Genomic DNA, 26,217 nt, shown 5'->3' on the forward strand with positions numbered 1-26,217 from the left:
GCATCAACTCTTTAAATATACTCTGTTACATACATATTATTTTTTATAAGTTAATAATTAGTGAGTCTTAGATAAAATATACTAGGAGTCCTAAAATCCTGTTACCTTATTTAATTTTTCCCTCTAGGAAGGAATATTTAAAAGGCAAATTGCATGCAAGTGAATGAAAGAAAGCTATCCATGGTAAGAACATAGTTGGGTTGAAATTATATGGCATTTAATTGTGTTTTCTTTGTTTAGAAATGATGGGCTATTGACTGCCCTACTTACTGCATGGTCAGAAGTGTATGGAGGAAATATTGCTATGATATGATTCTTGCTTTAGGTGTTAATGCTGCATTTTTCTTGCTAAGTGCATTTTTTTGCAATCATTTGTACCTTAGTAAATAGGGCTCTTTGTAATATATATTAGTCAAGTTTCTGAGCGAAGATTTTACTTGGATATATTTGTATACTATTCAGCTTTCTGGGGTACAAAATCTTTAAAAGAGATCCAAAATCCATGAGGTGTTCGCCGAGGATTGCTGCAAAAAATAAAGCGTCTCAAGGCAGCTTCCTTGAGACGCTTTACTTTTTGCAGCAATCCTCGGCGAACACAATATACAGGCACTTTGTTACTTATCTTCATTTTTTATGGTATGTCCCAACCTTTTTCACCATGGACCCCTGACGAAGGTTTGTCCGAAACACGTACCGTGTCGGGTCCCTTGATTGGTAGAAGGGTTTTATTTTACTTATTTGCATTTTAATTTTGGTACAATAAATTTTTGCTTGCATCTTGTACACAGTCTGCAGTTTTGTTTGTTTCGCCAAAATAACAGGGTGCATGCCATTTGCTCTAGATGCATTTATGTTTTACATTTAAATGTATCTACCAGTTTTAAAATATGTATGGAATTAAATGATGATTTTATGGCTGTCTCTCATTATAGTGTAATGTTTTAAGATTTATTTTTAAAGTTTAGTCAAACTGTATTTTGAAACCCACAAACTATATAATGGAACATAATTCAGACACTGCATGCTAGTTTGTGTATATCTATCTATCTGTCTTTTGATTTAGGGAGTTGAAGCAAGCCATAGTCTAATTGGTATAAAAAGGGACAAGTATTTCTTTTTAAAGAAAGCAGTAGTAGTTGTGATGATATTGTCACTGAAGTATCCTGTCTGGTCTGTATATTAGGTTGCCTGTGCTCTTGGCTGAGAGCCCAGACTAGGCTTTGTAATGAAAACATGATCTTTCATGCTGTGTAACCAGTACTGAGAGAGACTGGCTGATGTCTCCTGCTTTAGCTTGGGTTTGGAATCCACCCAGCACCAGTAATGATGGCCAATATGCACAGAACTGTGAGTGCTGCTTTTGTTATCATGGGATCTTCCCTCTTAAAACTAAGAAATTTAATTCTTTTTATTTACAGGGACAGATTTGTATCTAAAATTTTGGGGTTTATGAGGATTTCAAATGCAAATTACAAGGTCAGTTCCACAGTGTCTGTTTTAGGACGGCTTTGCATGTTCAAGTGTGGGGGAAGGGAATGCCAGTCATAATGGCTGGTATTTTGAGTCTCGGCATTCAGATGCAGCTATTATTGTCCTCTGACAATATTTATTTGAAAGTGGGAGCAATGCTTTAATAAAAGGATTATAGTTTATGGCCCTATCCACACTTCCTACCTTCCTTCCGGCCTTATCACCATCTTTCCTTCTGAGGTCTTTGCTTAGAGCAGCTGGCTGTAAGTACTGTATGTGGAGAAAGGCTTCATGTAAAGATGCTGTTCAATAAAAAAAATATTGGCATTGATGGCACTATGCAGTAAATGAAGGAGAAGAAAATAAACACAAACATGAGTTTGTGCATGATCATGTTGCTTTTGTTGAGCCGTTTTAGGTAACTTGGGAAAGCACTTTTTTGTGCAATAGATTATAGTGTGCATATACTCTTTTTGTGGAATAGATTATAGCGTGCATATACTTTTTTTTTCTTTCATATGGTCCTATTGTCATTTTCCAATTAGAAACAAAAAAACATCAAATTTTGCACTTGGATTTTTTTAATGCATGCATGCTACTATAGTTGAGCTAAACAGTCTTGTTTTTATTCTGAAAAGACTTTAGCAGGGAAAGAAAACCAGAAGTCAACATTTCAAAATTCTAGTTGTTTACCATATCTGAATGATTGTCATGTACCTTTTAATCCTTATGCAAAGTTATTGTGATTTTTTTTTTTTTTAACATTCCCTTTAAATGAAATTGAAAATTTCATTGGTGACCAGTTCAAATACTGTAAATGCACTGAGATCTTCTATAATATCGTAAACAGTAAAGTTTGGGTGTTGGTGAAATCTAAAGATAGATTCAATAAATATTATTCAAGGAGGGTTTTTTTCTATTGTTCTTGGAGAAGAGATTTTTATTGAATAAAGCCCAATGTTTTTAGGTGTTTTGAAATTATACTTTGACATCCCTGGGGAATTATAGGTTTGCTGCTCATGTGAGCCTTTACTGTCAACTCTGTCTCATTTTATGATGGTTTTGTCTTGGATTTCTCTAGTACTTACTGTGTATTTGATATACCACCTTTGTGGTACAATCAAATCGGTTTACATTTGTTATATGCACGTATTTTCTCTGTCCCTATTGGGCTCAAATCTTAAGTTTTTGTATTTGGGGCAGTGGAGAGTTAAGTGACTTGCCCAGAGTCGCAAGGAACTGCATTAGGAATTGAACTTAGTCCCCAAGTTCTTGGCCCATTGCACTAGCCAATAGGCTACTCCTCCACTACAACTTTTAATAATCAAACGAGAGCTCCCATTTGAAAACTATAAGACCTGGAGCTATAAAAGTAAATATAATGGAAATTCACTCTAGAAATTGTTTAAATTGTGGGACTGGAGTATTATGGAGAGCTCTTTTTGTTATGGGTATGCGTTTCAGTCAGGCAGCTGTTGTAGAGAATTTACAGGACTCGGTTGCATGGCTGAGTGTGCTGATTCTATCCCACTTGATACATTACTTCTGGGCTGATGAGAGTTAAAAGCTGACCTGGTGCTTCCAAAGGAAGTGTTGCCAGAAAGGTGAATGCCCTTTAACGAGACCCAAATCAGTTTCAGAAATGAGAGAATGTTTACTGGTAGTTTGTTCAATGATACATTTTTGACTGGTGGTTAAGATGGTGTGTTCAGTAATATGTACTGGTTCTTTAATTCCAGTTATGTAAGGAATGAAAAATATAATCTATGCTTTTGCAGGGGCTATTAATAGTGTAAGGTTTTGTCCCATGATGCAGCTTGTTCCACTGTGTCAACATTTTAACTCTTGGATGATATCAAGGGTTTTGAAGTGTGGCTGTGTTCTAGTTCTGTGAAAATGTATTTGAGTCATGGTTGTACGAATCTTTATATAATAATTTTTAAAGATTTTATGCTTTTTGGGATATGTTTATGGACGTAACTTGTGGGGAGTTCTGGTTATTTTTAAGGCAGGGCTAGGTATTAAGTGCTATTCCAATTTATCAGTTCAAGAATATCAGTGTTCTCCCTTGAAATTTTTTCCAGCCGAGTGGCATGAAAAAGTAGCCGGGTGGGGCAGTACGGGGAAATTTGGTGGTGGGGAAAATTAAGGGCTCCTTTTATTAAGCTGCAATAGCGTTTATCCCAGGACAAGTAGGCAGCATATTCTCGCATGTGGGTGACGTCATCCACGAAGCCCCGATGTGGACAGCTTTTCAAGCAAACTTGATTGAAGATTCAAGTTTGCTATGCTGCACCACGCATGTGCGTGCCTTCCCACTCCACTAGAGGGCGCATCCCTACCTCGTGGTCCTCTGTTCTAAAGTTTCCGCGGAGCCAGAAGCCCTGTTCTTGTGTTTCTCCGTGTGAAGTGTCTTCTAGCACCGCGGCTTTGTTATTTTTCTCGGAGTCGCTGTGCGTTTATTATTGTTGTTGTTTTCTTTTCCGTTCTACAAAAAAAAAAAAAAAAGTACTTTATTTTGGATCCGGCATCTGGGGGCTCCCGGGTTGCTGTTGCCGTGTGGCCTCGTTTGACCGCGTCTTTCTTTTTCATGTCCCGGCCTTTGTCCGGTTTCAAGAAGTGCACCCGGTGTGATCGGCTACTGTCGATCACCGACCCTCATCGGTGGTGCATTTTGTGCTTGGGGGCTGATCACCCCACAGATTCGTGCCCCTGGTGTGCGACTTTTCAATCCCGGGCTCTCCGCCGCTGTCGGGCACGCATGGCGGACCTGTTTGTAGTTGAGCAGGCCTTGGTCCCGGCCTTGACGTCGGCCTCGGCTTCGGCCTCGTCGACCTCGGCCCTGCCTCGACTGCCCTCGACTTCTAAGTCCTCGACCTCGAAGTCTTCAGTTCCAGGTAAGTCCCCGCTTCCTTCCTCAGGTTCGACGCCATCGAAGAACTCATCCTCGGGGACTCCGGCTGTCCATGGGGCGGGGCGCGCCGCCCTTGGCCTCGTCTAAGCCCTCCAAACCTTCTGTGCATGTTTCCACCCTTCGGAAATACTTATGTCGAGGTCGCCCTCGGTGGAATGCACTGCGGCCTTGGAGATGTCGTCCATGATGGCGGTGCCGGTGTTCCAGGACATGCTCCGCGCCCTAATATCCTCGGAGCTGTCCTCGGCGTTGACCCACCTGCAGCCTACCTCACAGGAGCCGGATTAGCCTGAGCGGGGCATCGGGGCCCCTCGGGGCAAGGTGCGCCGCTCCCGGCAGCTCTCTTCTTCCGATTCCTCCCCCGGGGCGTCGGGCCGTTCCTCGCCCTCGGGCCACCCGAGGTTGCAGCGTCAGTCGAAGCGTCCTTCGTCCCCGCTCCGTCGGTCGTTAAAGCGTACCCGGAATTCCCCCCGAGGCGGGGTCATTCCCCGGCTGTCCGCGAGGCTCTTTGGGTTTCTGATCTGTCTCTTTCTAACCCTCAGTTGATCCTATCGCCTCCTCGGTTGGGGGCTCGAGGCCAGACCACCTTGATCTCGAAGGGTGTCCCGAGCGGATCCCGGGACCCGTCTCCGAGATGTCGGCGTGCTTCGGTGCAGCCCACCCCTCGGTCTGTCCCGCGGGGGTCCTCGGGGCACCGTCGGTCCTCGACCCCGCACGTTCTCTGGGCGCTGCCTCTTGGGGTTCGGAGCAAGGTGTTGGGCGTGAGCCTTGCTATTCTCGCGAAGCATCGCCCTCCTTTTCGGCTGCCCGCTGGTCTCGTTCGGTTACTTCTCCGGACGACCGGGACGGGGTTCGCCCTTCTTCCTTCTCGAGGTTCGTGCAGGATATGGCACGGGCACTCCACTTGGATCTCCAGTCTGACTCCAAATACACAAAGGAGTTTTTGGAGGAAATGGATTTGCCTTCTCCGCCCCGGGAGTCCCTCCGGCTCCCCTTGAACCCGGTGCTTCATCAGGCTTTCCTTAGGAACTTGGAGACACCATATGCGGTTACGGCCGTCCCGTCTAAGATGGAATCCAAGTATCGGACGGTGCCGTGTCCGGGGTTTGAGCGGGCTCAGTTGTCTCACCAGTCGCTGCTGGTGGAGTCCTCGCTTAAAAAAATCTCACCCCTCCCGGATTTCTGCGGCGGTCCCTCCGGTACACGAGGGCAGAACTATGGATAAGTTTGGGAGGCGGCTGTACCAGAATTCAATGATGGCCAATTGAGTATTGAATTATGCGTTTACTTTCACTTCATACCTCAAATTCTTGGTCAAATTCCTGCCCGCTTTCCAGGGGGATTTGCCGGATTCTCGCCGGGGGGGAGTTTGGGCAGCTGGTCGAGTCTCTCTCGCAGCTTCGTCTGTTCCTCTTTCATGCGGCTTACGACGCCTTTGAGTTCACCTCCCGGGTGTCCGCCTTCGCTGTCGCCATGCGCCGGCTGGCGTGGCTCAGGATCGTGGATATGGATCCTAATCTCCAGGATCGCCTCGCCAACCTTCCCTGTGTGAGCTCGGAGCTTTTCGACGACTCCATTGAGGCAGCTACGAAGTGCCTCTCTGAGCATGAGCGGTCCTTCGCTTCCCTGGTGTGGCCCAAGGTGAAGCTGGCCCTTCCCAAGACCTATCGGGCTCCGCCCAGGAGATACCCGCAGAAGTCAACTCCGGCCTTTTCAAGGCTGCCTCCTCGACGTCCGCAGTCCCGGATGCCGCAGAAGCCTCAGACGCCTGTGGCATCTAAGCCCGCGCCGTCCTTTTGACGGTCTGAGCGGATGGCGGGCCCCTTCCGCGCTGTTGCCGGTCCCTCTTCCCATCGGGGGCCACCTCTGTGCTTTTTACCCAAGCTGGGCATGCATCACCTCGGACGCTTAGCTCCTCAACGTTGTGGAGAACGGCTATTCCCTCAACTTCCGGGAGTTGCCCCCCGACAACCCACCAAGCGCGTGTCCTTCGAACCGGGCACAGTTGGCTCTGCTGTTGTCGGAGGCCCAGGCTCTTCTGCGCCTTCGGGCAGTGGAAGTCGTCCCCCCTTGCCAGCAGGGCCGGGGATTCTATTCCAGATACTTCTTGGTTCCCAAGAAAACCGGGGACCTTCGTCCGATCCTGGATCTCCGTCGTCTCAACCGGTATCTGGTTCGGGAGAAGTTCAGGATGCTCTCCCTTCCGGTTCTGTTCCCCCTGCTTGACGAAGGGGACTGGCTGTGCTCTCTCGACCTGAAGGAAGCTTACACCCATGTTCCAGTGCATCCCGCCTATCGCCGGTTCTTGCACTTTCAGGTGGAGGAGTTGCACCTTCAATACCGGGTCCTCCCCTTTGGACTTGCTTCGTCCCCCCCGCGTCTTCACGAAGTGTCTCGTGGTTGTTGCGGCGGTCCTGAGGTCCAGGGGCCTTCAGGTCTTTCCTTACCTCGACAACTGGTTGATCAAGGCGCCGTCGAGGGAGGGGGTTATTGCAGCGACCCGACAGACTGTTACCTGTCTTCAAAGTCTGGGGTTCAAGGTAAATTTCCCCAAGTCCCAGCTGTGCCCCTTGCAGTCTCTGCAATTCATCGGAGCCGTGCTGGACACGGTTCAGCTTCGCTCGTTCCTGCCTCCGATGCGGCAGGAGGCGTTTGTCCGACTGTAACCGGGTTTCCCTGAGGTCCTGGGACTCAGCCAAACAGATGATGGTCCTCTTGTCTCCACCGTCCATGTCACTCCGTTTGCTCGGTTGCATCTTCGGGTTCCTCAGTGGACCTTGGCATCCCAGTGGCGGCAGGACCGGGACCTCACTTCCCGTTTCATTGCGGTGACTCCTTCTTTGCAGCGCTCGCTCCGTTGGTGGACCGACTCTTCCAATCTTTCCAGGGGTTTGCGCTTTCTCACTCCTCCGCATCGCAGAGTTCTGACCACAGACTCTTCGGAGTACGCGTGGGGGGGCTCACCTCGACGGTCTTCGGACCCAAGGCCCTTGGTTGGCTGCGGATCGCCGATGTCACATCAACCTGCTGGAGCTTCGGGCCATTTACTTGGCAGTGGTGGCCTTTTGTCATCTGCTTCGGGACCAGGTGGACCTCGTACGTACGGCCAATCAGGTGGCGATGTATTATGTCAACAAGCAGGGAGGTACGGGGTCCCAGTCTCTGCAGACAGGCCCTTCGCCTTTGGGATTGGGCGTTCTACCACAACATCTTTCTTCGTGTGGTTTACATTCAGGGAGAACGCAACTGTCTGGCGGACAAGCTGAGTCGCCTTCTGCGGCCGCACGAATGGTCTCTTCATTCTCAGACGTTGTGTCAGGTGTTCGAGCGCTGGGGGACTCCTGAGATAGATCTGTTTGCTTCCCCCCTCAATCACAAGTTGCCTCTCTTCTGTTCCCGGATATACTCTCCGAATTGGCTCGAGGCGGATGCTTTCCTCCTGGCTTGGGAGGGGAAGTTCCTTTATGCGTTCCCGCCTTTTCCTCTAATTTTGAGAACGTTGGTACATCTCAGGTCGACTCATGCCGATCTGATCCTGATTGCTCCTCGGTGGCCTCGGCAGCCCTGGTTCTCCCTGCTTCTTCAGCTCAGTGTCAGGGAGCCTCTTCTTCTGCCTGTTTTTCCTTCTCTGTTGTCTCAGAGTCGGGGTTCGCTGTTGCATCCCAATCTGCAGTCTCTGCATCTGACGGCTTGGTTCCTTTCCACCTGATTCCTTCTGTTCAGTTGTCCCGGCCGGTGCGAGACATGTTGGAGGCCTCTCGTGTAAGGCTTCTACGCGGCAATGTTATTCCCGGAAGTGGACTAGATTCGCTTCTTGGTGTGCTTCGCATCATCTCGAACCTGTGTCTGCCTCTTTGTCTTTGGTTTTAGAGTATTTGCTTCATTTGTCTCGTTCTGGCCTTAAGACAAATTCTGTTCGGGTCCATCTTAGTGCGATTGCTGCCTTCCATTAGCAGCTTGATGGGAAGCCCCTTTCTGTCCATCCTTTGGTTTTTCGTTTTATGCGAGGGCTTTTGAATGTCCATCCTCCTCTCAAGCCTCCGCCTGTGGTTTGGTATCTCAATGTGGTTCTTGCTCAACTGATGAAACCTCCTTTTGAGCCTCTGGATAAATCTCACCTTAAATTCCTTACTTGGAAGGTGATTTTTTTGCTTGCGCTCACCTCTGCTCGTAGGATTAGTGAGCTACAGGCTTTGGTGGCGGATCCGCCTTTTACTGTATTCCATCATGACAAGGTGGTTCTCCGCACTCATCCCAAATTTTTGCCCAAGGTGGTGTCTGATTTCCATCTCAATCAGTCCATTGTGCTTCCTGTCTTTTTTCCCAAGCCCCATTCTCATCCTGGGGAAGTGGCGCTGCATACTCTTGACTGTAAGAGGGCGTTGGCTTTCTATCTTCAACGCACTCAGCCTCATCGGAAAGTTCCTCAACTGTTTCTGTCTTTTGATCCTAATTGGTTAGGTCGCCCGGTTTCCAAGCGCACCTTGTCCAACTGGTTGGCTGCTTGTATTTCCTTCTGCTACGCTCAGGCTGGTCTCGCGCTGCATGGTCGGGTCACGGGGCATAAGATCCGGGTGATGGCGGCTTCTGTCACTTTCCTCAGGTCTACTCCTATCGAGGAGATCTGCAAGGCTGCCACTTGGTCTTTGGTTCATATTTTTACCTCACACTACTGTCTGGATACTTTGTCCAGGAGCAACGGCCGGTTTGGCCAGTCGGTTTTGCGTAATCTTTTTTCCTAAATTGCCATCCTCCCACTGTCCCTTTTTTGGTTGGCTTGGAGGTCACCCACATGTGAGAATATGCTGCCTGCTTGTCCTGGGATAAAGCACAGTTACTTACCGTAACAGGTGTTATCCAGGGACAGCAGACAGATATTCTCGCAATCCTCCCACCTCCCCGGGGTTGGCTTCTTTGCTGGCTATGTGAACTGAGGACCACAAGGTAGGGATGCGCCCTCTAGTGGAGCGGGAAGGCTTGCACATGCGTGGTGCAGCATAGCAAACTTGAATCTTCAATCAAGTTTGCTTGAAAAGCTGTCCGTGTCGGGGCTCCGTGGATGACGTCACCCACATGTGAGAATATCTGTCCCTGGATAACACATGTTAAGGTAAGTAACTGTGCTTTTTAGCACGTGCAGAATTGCCGAACTACACGGCTAGAACTAACGCCAGCTCAATGCTGGCGTTAGCGTCTAGCACGTGCGGCAGTTCTGTGCGAGCTAAGCGCGCAGTAAAACTGCTATCGCAGCTTAGTAAAAGGAGCCCTAAATGTGTACTATTTGTATTAGTTAATTATTATTAGTTATTTTCCAATTCTCAATATGACTGCCTTTCTTAAGGTTTGACACTTGTTCCATAATTTTTTATTAAATTTAAGAAATATCCAATTCTAGAAGTGAATAATTAGATATTTGTCCTCTTTCAAATGGTATAGAGCAGTGTCTCTCAAACTTTTTTAACTCCGGCACACTAAACGGAGCAAATGTTTTTTGTGGTACACTAAATGCAGCAAATGTTTTTCATGGCTGGAAAAAATTTCTGGGGAGAACACTGTTGCCGTTAATTTTCAAGGTCCAATCACGTCAAAGAATGATGCTTATCTGGGCAGTTGTATAATAAAAAGAATGGATAAGATAACATGAGAAGTGAAATTGTCATGAATCAGAGTGATACATACCCTGTAGGTCCTAAAAGCAAGCTTGTGGATTAGATATAAACTATGAAGGCAGTGGTATACCTAGCATATGTGACACTCAAGGCCCATCATTTTTTGACACCCCCCCATCTGTATGATGAACATGATTTTTAGTAACAATCCACACATCACACAAGAGTGTACCTAGGAAAAGGCAGCATCTTACATACTACAGTGAGCAGTACATCAATACACCCATTGTAAAACTAAGCCAGACTAGTACAGATCAATCCTACACAGTCAATCCTAACTGAAAACCATGTCTTTCGAACACACAGAACACAGAAAACACTTTCGCCTAGTATGGAATATGTAATCACAAACTAACCCCTCTCCCTTTTACAAAACTATAATGTGGTTTTTAGCCATGGTGGTAACAGCTCAGACTCTCATAGAATTCTGAGCAATTACCACCATGGCTGGTGCTAAAAAAACGCTCTACAGTTTTGTAAAAGGGGGGATAAATAGAAAAACGTAGACAAAGGTTAAATTGAACCACCAAGAAGCTGTTCTCTGCATACAATGCAACACCACAGAAACAGCGATTCATCTCCCCTAAAGCAAAAAAATAAATAAATAGAATTTTTTTCTACATTGTCTTCTCTGGTTTCTGCTTTCCTCATAGTCTTGTCACTCTCTTCCTTTCATCCACTGTCTACCCTCTCTCTGCTCCTTTTATATGGCATCTTCTCTCCTTGTATTCTACTTCCATCTCTCCCTTCACCCCTATTATTCTGGCATCCATCTTATCCCAGGACAAGCAGGCAGGTATTCTCACTAGTGGGTGATGTCATCCGACAGAGCCCCGATACGGATGTCTCACAAGCATATTTTGCTTGAAGAAACTCAGAAGTTTCGAGATGCTCGCACCGCGCATGCGCCAGTGCCTTCCCGCCCGATGCTCCGGGCGTGTCTCCTCAGTTCTTTTTCTTCCGCGGAGCTGAGAAGTTTACTTCAATTCTGCGCCAATTGAACCCGTTTTTTCGCCTTCTGCATCACCGCGGTTTGAGTTCTTTTGCTCTTGCCGTGTGTTTGTTTCTTTCTTTGATTTCTTTTTAAAAAAAAAAAAAATTTTTTTTCCTTCCGACACCGGGTCGGCCGCGTGGCTTGGGCCCTGCGCCTTCGACCTTGCGGCGGAGCTTTTCCGGCCTATGTCCCGGCCGATCACCGGTTTTAAAAAGTGTAGCAAGTGCCAGCGCGCGATTTCGCTCACGGACCCGCATCGACGCTGCCTGCAGTGTCTGGGTCCGGATCACTTTCTGAAATCGTGTCGGCCTTGCTCCACTCTCACAGCGCGGGCGTTTAAGCGCCGCTGCTTTTTGTGGGAGTCGATGTTCAAGATGGAAGCTGCGTTGGATCCTTCGGCTTCGACATCGACTGGTGCTTTGACTCCGTCTGAGAAGCCCTCTGCCTCCCCTGCGGCTTCGGGCCTGCTGAAACCGGCTTTGGCTTCGGTGCCGGTGCCTCCCTTCGTCTCCTTGGAACAGGTACCGACCCCTACAGTTCCACCGGTGGTGCTCAAAGTGCCAAAGGCTGGCAAGCAAAAGCACTCGGCACCGAAAGTGCGCGGAGACCGTGCGGAAGGGCCCCCTTTTGGTGCGGATCCCTCCATATCGGCTTCGTTGCGATCCATCTTGGAGGCTCAGTTTGTGGAACTCATGACCACCATGGGACCCCGGCTGATTGCCACGATCCAGAGTGACCTCCCAGTTCCGATTCCGAGGGGCGGGCCGCCCCCTCCTCCTCCTCCGTGACGCACGACCTTGTTGCTCGGCGAAGAGGAGCAGCGATGGCCGGTCCCTCGAGGAAGGTCTCCTTTAGCGAAATGCCTCCCTTGGAGCCGATCCCCTCGAGGAAGGCCTCCCTTAGTGACTTGCCTCCTTTGGAGCCTATTACCCCTCCCCATGACACAGTGTGGCATCCACCCTCGGGATCTTCCAGCCCTGGGCATAGCAAGAAACAGGACGAGTTCTTCCGAACCCCCTAACAAGCATGGGCGTCGTCGCGGGAGGCGTCGAATCTTCCGCCTCTCCGATCTATGGCCTCGAGTCCTATCTGCTCTTTGGAGGCTTCTGGGGATCAGTATTCTCACCGGCGGTCTCTATCCCCCTCCAGGCATCGAGAGGGGCATCGATCGAGGCACTCTTCGAGGCATTCCTCTCGGCACTCGACCGTCGCTCCCCAAAAGAAATTGCCTCGAATGGGGTACTCTGCTTCAGCTGGGTCTTCTCCTCCGGGTCCGGAGTTCGAGGACACCAAGGTTTTTCACTCACCCTGTTGTTCGCAGGCCTCTGTGGAACCCGAGGTCTCGTCTTCTTCCAGTCTTTCTCGACGACCGGCGCTGGCGGACCAACTGTCTTTTTCCTCGTTTCTAAGACAAATGGCAGATGACCTAGACATTGCCCTCGATTCTGGTTCTCGATACTCCAAGGAGTACCTCGATACCATGCACTTGCCTCATCCCCCAGCCGAGTCCCTGCGCCTGCCTCTGCATAGGCTCCTCTACCAGACCTTCATGAGAGGTTTTGAGTCTCCTTACTCTATTCCTGCGGTCCCTGGAAAATTGGATGCTCGATACCGCACGGTGCATCATAAGGGCTTCGAGGGTCCTCAGCTTTCACATCAGTCCCTCCTGGTCGAATCCTCTCTCAAGCGGTCTCATCCGGCCCAGGTATATGCTTCAGTGCCTCCGGGCCGCGAGGGCCGAACCATGGATAAGTTTGGACGACGCATCTATCAGAATTCTATGATGGTGTCCCGAGTTCTGAATTATAATTTTCCACTTTGCCACTTATTTGGAATTCTTTCTTCCTGTGCTTCGGAAGTTTACGCCCTACATCGAGTCCCAGGCTCGTTTTGAGTTCTAGGAGGTAGTTGCTTCGCTGTCCCAGCTTCGTCTTCAGTTGATGCAATCTTCCTATGATGCCTTCAAGCTCTCGGCCCGGGCTGCTGCCTGCTCTGTGGCGATGCGCCGTTTGGCCTGGTTACGTACCATTGACATGGACCCGAATCTTCAGGACCGACTGTCAAATGTTCTGTGTGCTGGGGCGGATCTTTTTGACGAATCCATCGAGACAGTCACGAAGAAGTTGTCTGATCATGAAAAGTCCTTTCAGTCCATTCTTCGGCCGAAGCCTAAGCCTCAGCAGTCTCGGCCCTCTCGACCGCCCTTGATTTATCAACGGCGTTATCAACCGAGGCAAGCTCCACCTGCGAGGCAACCAGCGAAGCGGCAGCCTCCTCCGAAAGCTCAGCAAAAGCCTCAGCCATCTACTGTTCCCAAGGCTCCTCAGCCTTTTTGACTGTCTCTTAGAGAGCATAGCCAACCTCGTTCTGCCTCCTCCTGTTTTTCCCATCGGGGGGCGCCTCCATCAATTTTATCATCAATGGGAGGCTGTCACCACCGACCTCTGGGTCCTTACTATCATCAGGGAGGGGTACTCTCTTCAATTCCATCGGGTACCTCTGGACCATACTCCAAGAGAGTATCCTTCCAACTTGATTCAGACCGCCCTTCTCCTTCGGGAAGCTCAGGCTCTACTCCGGCTTCGGGCCGTCGAGCCGGTCCCTGTGGACCAACACAACCGGGGTTTCTACTCCCGGTACTTCCTTGTCCCGAAGAAGACGGGCGACCTGCGACCCATCCTGGACCTTCGGGTCCTCAACAAATTCTTGGTCAAGGAGAGGTTTCGCATGCTGACCCTTGCTTCTCTCTACCCCCTCCTCGAGCAGAACGACTGGTTATGCTCTCTGGATCTCAAGGAGGCCTATACTCGCATTCCCATTCATCCGGCCTCCCGCCAGTTCCTCAGATTTCGGGTGGGACATCTGCATCTGCAGTATCGAGTGCTTCCATTCGGCCTGTCCTCGTCTCCCAGAGTCTTCACGAAGTGTCTGGTGGTAGTGGCCGCTGAACTCCGGAACAGGGGTCTTCAGGTATTTCCATACCTCGACGACTGGCTCATCAAAGCCCCCTCAGCCCCAGAGGTCATTTCGGCGACCCTGGCCACGATTTGCTTCCTGCAGAGTTTGGGCTTCGAGATCAACTTCCCCAAATCTCATCTACAGCCCATCCAGTCTCTCCCCTTCATCGGGGCGGTCCTGGATACCATTCGACTCCGAGCATTCCTTCCTCCTCAGCGCATGGATGCTCTTCTTCATCTCTGCCAGTCGGTGTCTTCTCGCCAGTCTATCTCAGTGAGACACATGATGGTCCTCCTGGGCCACATGGCCTCTACAGTTCATGTGACGCCTTTTGCAAGGCTCCATCTCAGAATTCCTCAGTGGACCCTGGCTTCCCAATGGACTCAGGTGTCGGACCCGTTGTCTCGACACATCATGGTCACTCCTGCTCTTCGGCAGTCTCTACTTTGGTGGATGACCTCTTCGAATCTATCCAGAGGTTTGCTGTTTCACACTCCTCCCCACCAGAAGGTTCTCACAACCGATTCCTCGACCTATGCTTGGGGGGCTCATCTGGATGGGCTTCGCACTCAGGGATTCTGGACCAGTGCGGACCGACTCCATCAAATCAATCTTCTGGAGCTCAGAGCCATCTTCTATGCTCTTCAAGCTTTTCAACATCTGCTGCACGACATGGTGGTCCTCATTCGCACAGACAACCAGGTCGCCATGTATTATGTCAACAAGCAGGGGGGCACGGGCTCGGCCTCCCTCTACCAGGAAGCTCTCAGAGTCTGGGATTGGGTGGTTCGCCACAACGCCTTCCTCAAAGCTGTCTACATTCAGGGGAAGGACAATGTCTTGGCAGACAACTTGAGTCGTCTACTCCAACCTCATGAATGGACTCTCCATTCCACCCCCCTTCATCAGATCTTTGCACTGTGGGGGACGCCTCAGATAGACCTCTTTGTGGCTCCCCACAACTTCAAACTTCCTCAGTTTTGCTCCAGGATCTACACTCCTCATTGCCTCGAGGCAGATGCCTTTCTGCTGGATTGGAGGAATCGCTTTCTGTATGCGTTTCCTCCATTTCCTCTCATTCAAAAGACTCTGGTCAAGCTGAAGTCCGACCATGCCACCATGATTCTGATAGCTCCTTGGTGGCCCAGACAACCTTGGTTCTCCCTTCTACTTCAACTCAGCAGCAGGGAGCCAGTCCTTCTTCCAGTGTTTCCTTCACTACTTACTCAACATCAAGGATCACTGCTTCATCCCAATCTGCAGTCTCTCCACCTGACAGCTTGGTTCCTCTCAACGTAACTGCTCACCAGTTTTCCCAGGCGGTGAGGGATGTCTTAGGGGCTTCCAGGAAGCCTGCTACTCGGCAATGCTACTCCCAGAAATGGACTAGATTTTCTTCCTGGTGTGTTTCCAATTCTAAGGAGCCTCAACGAGCCTCCCTGTCCTCTGTATTGGACTATCTTCTGCACCTGTCTCAGTCTGGTTTCAAGTCGACATCTATACGAGTCCACCTGAGTGCTATTGCGGCTTTCCATCAGCCTCTACAAGGGAAACCTCTCTCTGCTCATCCTGTGGTTTCCAGATTTATGAAAGGACTTTTCCATGTCAATCCTCCTCTCAAACCTCCTCCAGTGGTTTGGGATCTCAATGTTGTCCTTTCTCAGCTTATGAAACCTCCTTTTGAGCCTCTCAAAAAGGCTCCGCTAAAGTTTCTCACTTGGAAAGTGGTTTTTCTGGTGGCCCTCACGTCTGCTCGCAGGGTCAGTGAGCTTCAGGCCTTAGTGGCGGATCCACCTTTCACAGTATTCCATCATGACAAGGTGGTCCTTCGCACTCATCCGAAATTCCTGCCTAAGGTGGTCTCTGAATTTCATCTCAACCAATCTATTGTTCTTCCAGTGTTTTTTCCAAAGCCTCATTCTCATCCTGGAGAATCAGCTCTTCATACTCTGGACTGTAAACGTGCTTTGGCTTTCTACCTGGATCGTACCAAACCATACAGAACTGCTCCTCAACTTTTCGTCTCCTTTGATCCAAACAAGTTGGGACGACCTGTATCGAAGCGTACCATCTCCAACTGGATGGCGGCTTGTATCTCTTTCTGCTATGCCCAGGCTGGATTACCCCTTTCCTGTAAGGTCACAGCCCATAAGATCAGAGCAATGGCAGCCTCTGTAGCCTTCCTCAGATCGACACCAATTGAGGAGATTTGTAAGGCTGCCACTTGGTCCTCGGTTCGTACATTCACCTCTCATTATCGTCTGGATACTTTCTCCAGACGGGCTGGACAGTTTGGCCAAACAGTGTTACAAAATTTATTCCCCTAAGTTGCCAACTCTCCCACCATCCCATTGAGGTTAGCTTGGAGGTCACCCACTAGTGAGAATACCTGCCTGCTTGTCCTGGGATAAAGCAATGTTACTTACCATAACAGTTGTTATCCAGGGACAGCAGGCAGCTATTCTCACGTCCCACCCACCACCCCTGGGTTGGCTTATCTGCTAGCTACCTGAACTGAGGAGACACGCCCGGAGCATCGGGCGGGAAGGCACTGGCGCATGCGCGGTGCGAGCATCTCGAAACTTCTGAGTTTCTTCAAGCAAAATATGCTTGAGACGTCCGTATTGGGGCTCTGTCGGATGACATCACCCACTAGTGAGAATAGCTGCCTGCTGTCCCTGGATAATAACTGTTACGGTAAGTAACATTGCTTTCTTCCCTTCCCTCCTCCAATGGTCTAGCATCTCTCTCCTCTTCTTCCCTTCCCTCTCCCACACCTTCATAGTCTGGCATTTCACTCTCTCTTCTCCCTTCTCATCACTTCCATCAGCATATGCCTCCTTTCTTTCCCTCCAACCCAATGCCATCCGGTATCCTTCCCCCTTATGTGTCTCTCTCCTTTCCCTGCACACCAATTCCATCAGCATCTGCCCCCTTTCTCTCCCTCCACCACCCTTCCATACCACCCTGACCCCCTTTTTCTCCCTCCACCACCCTTCTATGCTCCTCTCTCCCTTCAAACCAGCAAGGTCCCATGATGACTACTTCTGTTGCCTCTGCCTCTAGAAGATGTAAGTAACGTTGGAGGGAGTGGGCCGGAAGACGCAGGGAGTTATGGCAAGGTTCCGCAATGACTGCAGCTGCCGGTCCACCCCTTCCGACGTCACTTATGTCTTCCGGAGGCATAGGCAGCAAATGCAGTCATCGCGGGACCTTCCTGCACTTCAGTGCGGCTGCTGACTCTGCTTCAGAATAAGTACGGCAGCCACGCTGAGGTGCAGGTGCCATTTAGAGCAGCTTGGTTCTGGATCCAACCGGCTGTGTACCCCCCCTAGGGCTGGCACCCTGTATGAGGGGACAAAAAATAATAAAAAGAAAGGATAACTTGACCGATGTAGACATGTCATATAATTATAACTACAAAAATATGTAATTCTAAACTTAAGACTCCAGACGAAAAGCAGACTATAGAAAGGAAACCAGAAAAGACCAAACCCATAGTACTAAGATCCAAGTGCTAAAATCGGACATGTCCATTATGAAGAGACGTTTGGATCACCGCTAATTATAATGAGTGAGTCTTTAAAATATGAGACGGTAACGGATAGCCAGACCTTGTGGATGGAAGTGACAAATACTGGAGCCAAAACCAGAGCACTGTGATGAAACTTGAATGGAAATATGGATACCTATTTATACTTTTGAGTAAAATTGCGATGCGAACATGTCATAGAAAAGAATAAATAATGTGTAAACTAAAAATCAAGAACAATATATTGTAACATCGAACTCAGAATTAATGAAATAACATGCTAAAAGAACTTAACACCCCCCCCCTAAAAATAGGGCATATAGATACTTAAAATGATGGCTGGTTACAAACAGTATGCCTAGACTGTATAGACCTAAACAGGGCAAAAGTAAACGTATGGGAAATGAACAGCTAATAATACAGTGTATCTTGAAAACATAAGCCGATAGTAGCTCAAAGACAAGTTGACCGGGTAGATGAAAAGTGAAACCTGGGAAAGATCTAAATTATTGTTCAAATGAGCTTCTATTAAAACCAAAGAATAAAACCACAGCACTCGGGAAAGTAAAAAAGGGAGAGTAAAATGGACTTACCAAAAAGGTCTCTGCACTGATAAGATAAACTCGTACGCAGAATAAATGTGAACACGCGACAGTGGGGCTATGATATTTGATCTGTATGTATGATATTTGATCTGTTGAAAGAGGCGCCAAAAAAGTGTCGGCAGTGGATTGGATGCACACTGATAGGGGAGGGGCATCGGGCTGTTAAAAAAGGCTGCTTTAATAAATACATGAAAATACTGGTGAAAAACGAAATAAAAAACCAAAACCATGATAAAATGCCAAACCTGACTGCAAGTGATAGTGAAAGTAGCATAAGGCACCCGTAGTACTATTAGTGCCAGAGCTGCTTAGAATAAAGAACCATGCTGTACATGAAGGAGATAAGATGTAAAGTGCTGGCCCCTCACTGTACCACTTGATAAAACTAAGGAGCGATGTTCTAGAGCAGGGGTGCCCACACTTTTTGGGCTTGCGAGTTACTTTTAAAATGAGTCAAAATGATCTACCAACAATAAAATTAAAAAAAAAAACCCACAAAGCACACTGTACGCATAGAAAATGTTAATTATCAATATACCCCCTCCCTTTTTACTAAACCATGATAGCAGTTTTTAGCCCAGGGAGCTGCGCTGAAAGCCCAGCGCTGCTCTCGACGCTCATAGGCTCCCTGCACTAAAAACCTCTATTGCGGTTTAGTAAAAGGGGACCATAGTGTAAAATATAGACTGCAGATATAAATTCAGACACATTTTGATCACTAAATTTAAAATAAAATAATTTTTCCTACCTTGTTGTCTGGTGATTTCATGAGTCTCTGGTTGCACTTTATTCTTCTGACTGTGCATCCAATCTTTCTTCCCTTCTTTCAGCCTGTATGCTTCCTCTCCTCCAGACCTCATTCCCTCCCACAACTTTTTCTTCCTCTCTCCCTACCCTTTCTTTCTCCCTGCCTCCCTTTCTTTCTTTCTCTCTTCATGCCCCCTTTCTTTTTTTCTGTTTCTCTTCTTTCTTCTGTCTCCCTGCCCTCCCCCAAGCCACTGTCACTGCCTTCGGGGAACAAGCCCCCAAGCCGCCGCAATTGTAAAACAGTCCCCAAAGCTGCCGCCGCCCCAAGCTCTCCCTGCTTCGTGCCGACCAGCATTCCTCTCCCCGACGTCAATTCTGCCGTCAGGGAGAGGAAGGCTGATTGGCCCAAGATCGTGATCGACCTATTGGGGAAATACTGCCGAGTCCTGCCTTCGTGGAAACAGAAAGTAGGCAGGACCTGGCAGCAAGAAGAGCAAATTGTAAGCTTCACTGACCTGTCTCCCGCCTTAGCCCATAGCGAACGCATGCTTCGGGGCTCTAACATGTGCGTGCTGGCTTCCCTTCTCTCCCCCCCCCCGTCATTACTTCCGGTTTCGGAGAGAAGAGAAGGGAAGCCGGCATGAACACGTTAGAGCCCCGGAGCATAAGTTCGCTACTGGCTAAGGCCTTGTCTTTTGGGACTCTAAAGGGCTGTGCCGTTGAACATGGGGTTTCTTGTGGCCATGGCTTCAGCTCTGCAGTTTTCTATGTTGCAGGCCTTGTTTAACGGGGATTCCTATTTCTGATTTCCGAAATATGGGGTATCAGTTCGGATGGTACCACTATTTCTTTCTAGGGGGGTGTCATCCTTTCTTTTATGTCATGCTCGCTTTTCCTTCCTTCCTGGGAGGAGAAATTGGGAGCAGTGCTTTTATTCACTGCATTTTTTGATACGTACATAGCGTTCTCCGCGAGCTCGGTTTCTAACGACTTTTAGTTGTTCATATCTCCTTTTTGTATTCTTCAAGGGACGCCTCAAACGTATGGCGGCGTCTGAAGTCTCCATCGCTCGATGGGTCCAGGAGGACATTCTTTATGCTTGCTTGCTGGCAGGGAAACGGTTGGCGAAAGAACTTCATGACCATTCTGCCGGAGCGATGGCTACTTCTTGGGCTCGGCCCAGAGGTTTTTTTCCTTGGAGGAGATTTGTCTCGCGGCTAATTGGTCTTCCGAGAGTGCTTTCTCTCCGCATTTCTGCTTGGATGTGGGGACGCATGCGGTAGGGGCGTTTTGTGCTTCGGTTGTTGTGGAGGCGGCGTTTGCTTCCCACCCAGATTGAGGATTGCTTTGCTACATCCCATTGGTCTCTGGATTCATCTGCTGCTGTTGCTAGGGAAGGAAAAATTATGTTCTTACCTGTTAATTTTCTTTCCCTTAGACGCAGCAGATGAATCCAGAGCCCCACCCTTTCTGGATATTGTCTCTCTGTTTTTTCTTTTGCAACTTTCGCAGTTTTTTATTATGGCAGGTTGTTTTCTGTATTATTGCATTTTGAGATTTGTTATGGGAAAGAAGTTTTTTACATGCTATGCCTATTGATGGTTACGGATGCTTGGGCAACGAGCTATACTGGATAAACAGGAGGAGTGCCAGCCAATAGGACCACCTGTTAATCAGTTTCTCTATCTCCGCCTGCTGGTAGATGTGGGCTATCCCATTGGTCTCTGGATTCATCTGCTGCATCTAAGGGAAAGAAAATTAACAGGTAAGAACATAATTTTTCTTTTCTGTGTAGAATTTGAGGCATAGTCCTAGCTGCAGACTCTGAGCTGAGACAGAGAGACTCTACATGGCACTGTAAAGTGTTACAACCTATGAGGAAAATTGGGGCGGGGTCTAACTTTTCTGGTTTTGTAGGTTTCTGGGACCAGGGATAGGATCCCCCCCCCCCCATCTCTAGAAACCCTTTTTGACTTTTTCAATTTTTTTTGCCTGGGTTGTTTTTGGAGCCAGAATTGCTGCCATGGCAGCCATCATAGATTTTTTGATTATTTTTAAAAAGCCTTTATTTGCCTCAAAACCCTTCAATTTTACTTAAGTCAATAAGGATAGACTTCTTAGGCAATTCTACTCCTATATCATGCCAGGTTTTGCTGGATGCTCCACTGAGCAGCGTCTGTGTACCACTGGCCACAGAGCATGCGAGGGGATAGAAATCAATGTGCTCAGCCACCTTTGAGTCCTCGAGGGCAGGAATCCACAGGAGGCTTGTTTTTCAGACTTTGCTTGTTTAAAACAGTCACTACACTCCTGCAGCATCAGAGAGAGAACCATCGGCTCAGTTGTGATGTGTGTATACTTCATGTACTTGAATTGCAAGTTAAAATTGTATATCAAGTTAAAATTTAATCAAATGTTTTATTTTGCAATGATCAGCAGCTCTATACCTGCTTTCATTCCCTATTTATCATTATTCTGAATGTTTGAATCCAGTCTAATTCAGTATTTTTTAATTAGGATGCCACAGTGGCTATAGAACTGCGAAAGAAAGAACAGAAAGATGTTGAACTGGACAAGAAAATCAAATCTCTACGGAAGAAGAATGAAGCACTTATAAAAAGATACAAGGTAAGCAACTTATTTATAATGCATTGAGAATCAAAAAATAACCTGTCTTCTGTTTAAAACCAAGCTTCAAACTGTAGAACTATCCTGGTCCTTTTTCTGGGAGTTGAAGGAACAGATGTTAACAGGAAATTTCTTCTTTCCGGGTTCAAAATCATCGACAATAAAAAAAAGATAATTTTGATTTAGTTTGCTCCTAATGGAAAGCAGAATGTAATATCTGGGGTGTTGGCACTAGTTAAGATCATTATCTATATCCATAGCCTTCAGTCTGCTGTGACTACTAAAACACATGGTTCTATTGTAAACCGCCTTGAATTGTGCTGCAACTAAGGAGGTATATCAGGTTTAATAAACGATAAAACATTCTACACCGCTGCTAAATTTGGCCATATATACCTTCAGGTTATACAATACTCACATTGTTCAACAGCCTAACATGTTTACAATGCAGCTTTTCCTTCTGTCCTATCACCAACCAGTCTCTTGGCTCCAGTACTGTTTTTGCTATATCTAATGTTCAATTTATTTGATATGTCATAAATAGAAAATATTGTCTTAGCAGTACACAAAAACACAGATAACATGCAAAGCTAAAATAGGGAAACCACAAATTATTCACATAGGCTAACATGAGAGGGGAAGAGAATAGGAAAAGTTACAATATATTTTTAAGGGGAAAAAAGGAGTGATGTAGAGATAGAAGCGACAAGCTGTAGCTGTAAAACTGGCAAATCTGGCGAGCTTTTAGTAGGGATTTAAATTTGTTAAAAGAAGGTTCAGCCCTAAGATTAGAGGGCAAAGTTATTCCATATCCCCAAAGCCAGTGGCGTACCAAGTGGGGGGCGTGGGGGGCGGTCCGCCCCGGGTGCCAAGCCCTGAGGGGGTGCTCCCGGTTCGGTCCGGGTCCCAACCCTCTGCGCTGGGTGTCGCGTCTGGAAACAGCCTGCAGCAAGATCGCGATGCCAGCGATGCTTCGGCTGTTTCCTCCGCGACGGTCCCGCCCCTTCTCTGACATCAGAGGAGGGGCGGGACCGTGACGGAGGAAACAGCCGAAGCAAGCAAAGATCACTGGCATCGCGCGATCGTGCTGCAAGCTGTTTCCAGACGCGACACCCGGCGCGGGGGGGAGGGGGGAATGAACAGTGCTTCGTGGTGGTGGTGGGGCCGAGCGGTCCTTCGAGGTAGTGGGGGGGCAGCAGGCCTTCAGGGTGGGGCGGGCAGGCAGACCTTGTGGAGGGGGAGAGACAGGCCTTCAAGGGGGACAGGCAGGCCTTCGGGGGGGGTGACAGGCCGTCGGGGGGGGGGGACAGGCCTTCAAGGGAGGGCACAGGCCTTCAAGGGGGTACAGGCAGGCAGGCCTTCAAGGGGGGGCAGGCCTTCAGGGGGTGCAGGCCTTCGAGGGGGGTGTAGGGCTTTGGGGGGTGCAGGCCTTCGGGGGGGGTGCAGGCCTTCGGGGGGAGGGTGCAGGCCTTCAAGGGGGGGAAAGGCCTTCAGGGAGGGCAGGCCTTCAGGGAGGGCAGGCCTTCAAGGGGAACAGGCAGGCCTTCAAGGGGGGGGGACAGGCCTTTGGGGGGGTGCAGGCCTTTGGGGGGGTGCAGGCCTTCAAGGGGGGGACAGGCCTTCAGGGGTGGGATGCAGACCTTTAAGGGGGGACAGGTCTTCAGGGGAGGGGGGACCCTGGTGTAGAAGTACACGGAGGGAAGGGGGAGGGGTTCAAAGAGATGTGCATATGCCGGACTTTGGGTGGGAAGAAATAATGGGTCTGAAAATAGAGGAGAGAGAGAGGTGATGGACATGGGTTTTAGGGAGGGAAGGAACAGAAAGGGAGAGAAGTTGGACACAAGGGATGGTGTTGAGGGGGGATAGAGATACTGGTTAGGAGGGTAGTTGGGAAAAGAAAGGGAGAGATGGTGGACCCTGGGGTGGTGGGGAAGGAGGGAGAGCTGCTGGATGAAAGGGTAGTTAAGAAAAGGTGGATCTGTGGAGGGAGACAAAAAAAGGAAAGATGCCAGACATCCGGGGGAGGGAAGGGAAACGGAAGGGGAGGACAGAGATGGCAGATGGATGGTTAGCACGAAGAAAGAAGAAGACCCTGGCAAGCAAGTTATCAGAAGACAACCAGAGCCTTGGACCAACAAGATTTTTTTTTTTTTTTTTTTTAAATTTTTATTTATAAATTTTCCATTCTTATAATATTTGAATCATACAATATATTATTAATTATTACATATCCATAATATTATCATTAATAATTCATATTATTTAAAGTATAATATGATAAAGATTATACAATAACATATAAATATAAATTCCCTCCCCCTTTTTATATAATATATTTCCATTAATTAATCAAATCCCACCCCATTCATATATAATTTTTATCATTGTGCTAAGAAACTAATCATTAGAATAATTTGTCAATGGTTGCCAAATTTTCTTGAAATTAAGAAGATTTCCCTGTTGTAACGCTAATATTTTTTCCATTTTATAAATATGACAGACAGAATTCCACCAGAACGTATAATTTAATTTGGTATAATCTTTCCAATTTTGAGTAATTTGTTGCATGGCGACTCCTGTTAGTATTAGTAATAGCTTATTATTATTTGCTGAAATCGGACTCTTAGTTCTCATTGCAGTGCCAAATAATATGGTGTCATATGAGAGTCCTACGTGATTCTCTAGTAACTTATTAATTTGGGGCCAAATTGAATTCCAAAATGCGTTTACACAGGGACAGAAAAAGATTAAATGATCTAACGTCCCTATTTCCAATTTACAATGCCAGCATCTATTAGATCTAGTACTATCTATTATCCCAGGACAAGCAGGCAGCATATTCTTGACTGATGGGTGACGGCACCGACGGAGCCCCGGTACGGACAATTTTAGAGTGATTGCACTCTAAGAACTTTAGAAAGTTCTAGCTCGGCCGCACCGCGCACGCGCGAGTGCCTTCCCGCCCGACAGAGGCGCGCGGTCCCTCAGTTTCTTAGTTTCCGCGGAGCTAAGAAGTCGCACGTTTCAACGGCTGTTGAAAACTTTTTCCATTTTTCGCCTTCCCGCTCGCGTAAACGTCTTTAGAAGGTTTATTTCCTTCATTTTATTTTACTTTCTTTCTTAAAAAAAAAAAAAAAAAAAAACTGATTTAGTTTTCTTTCTTTTTTCGGTTTCGCCCCGGCGGGGCCTACTGCCACTATCGAAGCCTCGGCCTTCGATTTGGCTGAAGCCGTCTTCACATTCATGCCCCCTCAACCCGGGTTTAAAAAGTGCCAGCGGTGTGCACGGCCAATTTCACTGTCTGACCCACATAATTGGTGTCTACAGTGCCTTGGCCCGGACCATCAATCGTCTACCTGCACCCGCTGTGCGACTCTAAAGAAAAGAACTCTTAAAAATAGAGAGATTCAACAAAAACTTCTTTTCGGCACCGAGATGTCCGATACCACTCCGGCACCGACTTCGACTCCGGCTCAGTCGGCACCCACATCGTCGACACCACGCGATACCGCGTCGGTGTCGGCTCCTCCAGGTAAGCCGGCTAAGAAGCCTTCCCCGTTGGAGCGTCCTCCGGTCTCAATAGCAGCGAGCCCAATCCTGCAGACCTCGAGGCGCTCACGGAAGCGCTCCGCTCCAATAGAGGTGAGCCCCTCTACATCGGGTTCCTCATCCTCGGAGCGTAGAGCGGCACCGCAGGTACCGCAAAAGAAAAAGGCGGTACCGGTGCCTTCTCTCGAAGACCGTATTGCTGCTGTTCTAAAATTACAACTTAAAGAACAGTTAGAGCACATTCTGCCTTCACTCCTGGTACCGAGTCTTCCGGTACCAGTCCGGTCTGAGCCGCCGGTACCGACAGTGGATCGTCCTACTTTGTCAACTTCCACTTCGTCGGTACCGGTACAGTCTGTTTCCTCTGTCTCCATGCCGATTCTTGCACCGGAGCCGAGATCCCACCATCAAGCTGTTCAGACTTCGGCACCGGTGCATACAGTCACATCCCCCGGTACCGAGTCAGGCAGGTCAGGGAAATCTCATAGAAAATCCCATCACTTACAGTCTTCCACGCCGGATTCTCGGGACCGGAGCTTCCAAGTTCAAGACCCTGACTTGTGGGGCGACTCAGAAGACCCTCTCCTTTCTGAGGGAGAATGTTCTTCTGGTGAAGAGGACACCTCTGCCTTGGGGCCCTCCTCTAAACCAGAAGTATCTTCTTTTTCTTCCTTTTTAAAGGAAATGTGTGACTCTCTCTCTATTCCTTTGGAGGCTGAGTCACAGAAATCCAAAGCTTTTCTTGATGCTCTGGATTTTGATCAGCCTCCAAAGGAATACCTTAAGTTACCTCTCCATGATATCTTGAGAGAGACGTTCTATAAAAATTTGGAATCTCCCCTCACCATTCCTGGGGCTCCCCGAAAATTAGACTCTCTATACAGAGTCCTTCCTATCCCTGGGTTTGATAAACCCCAGTTACATCATGAGTCCCTTTTGGTCGAATCCACCCTCAAAAAGTCCAAGGGGGCTAGTGTGTATGCTTCTGTCCCTCCTGGCAGAGAGGGAAAGTCTATGGACAAGTTTGGGAAACGACTATACCAAAATGCAATGTTGGCGAATCGATCAGGGAATTATGCATTCCATTTCTCCTTCTACTTAAAGCAGCTTATTCAGAATATCTCTGCTTTTGAGAAATATCTCCCTGATCG

At 48.2% G+C, this 26,217-nt stretch overlaps 1 protein-coding gene across 5 annotated transcripts in view; it reads left to right on the plus strand.

Annotated features, from left to right (window-relative positions):
- The window catches only part of CCDC9B (coiled-coil domain containing 9B), a 229,332-nt gene that overhangs the window by 2,879 nt on the left and 200,236 nt on the right, over positions 1-26,217 (plus strand). Inside the window, exons 2-4 of one of the 5 annotated variants that reach the window (XM_033951783.1) lie at positions 128-183; positions 1,419-1,476; positions 21,407-21,517. In XM_033951783.1, the coding sequence (XP_033807674.1) occupies positions 164-183; positions 1,419-1,476; positions 21,407-21,517 (189 nt within the window). In that variant the 5' untranslated portion in view covers positions 128-163. Of the gene's footprint in view, positions 1-127; positions 184-1,204; positions 1,348-1,418; positions 1,477-1,612; positions 1,734-21,406; positions 21,518-26,217 lie in introns of those variants that run through there. The other 4 variants (XM_033951784.1, XM_033951786.1, XM_033951788.1 and 1 more) reach the window with 4 other exon arrangements.

Source organism: Geotrypetes seraphini, chromosome 7, assembly GCF_902459505.1.
Source record: "Geotrypetes seraphini chromosome 7, aGeoSer1.1, whole genome shotgun sequence".
NCBI lineage: Eukaryota > Metazoa > Chordata > Amphibia > Gymnophiona > Dermophiidae > Geotrypetes > Geotrypetes seraphini.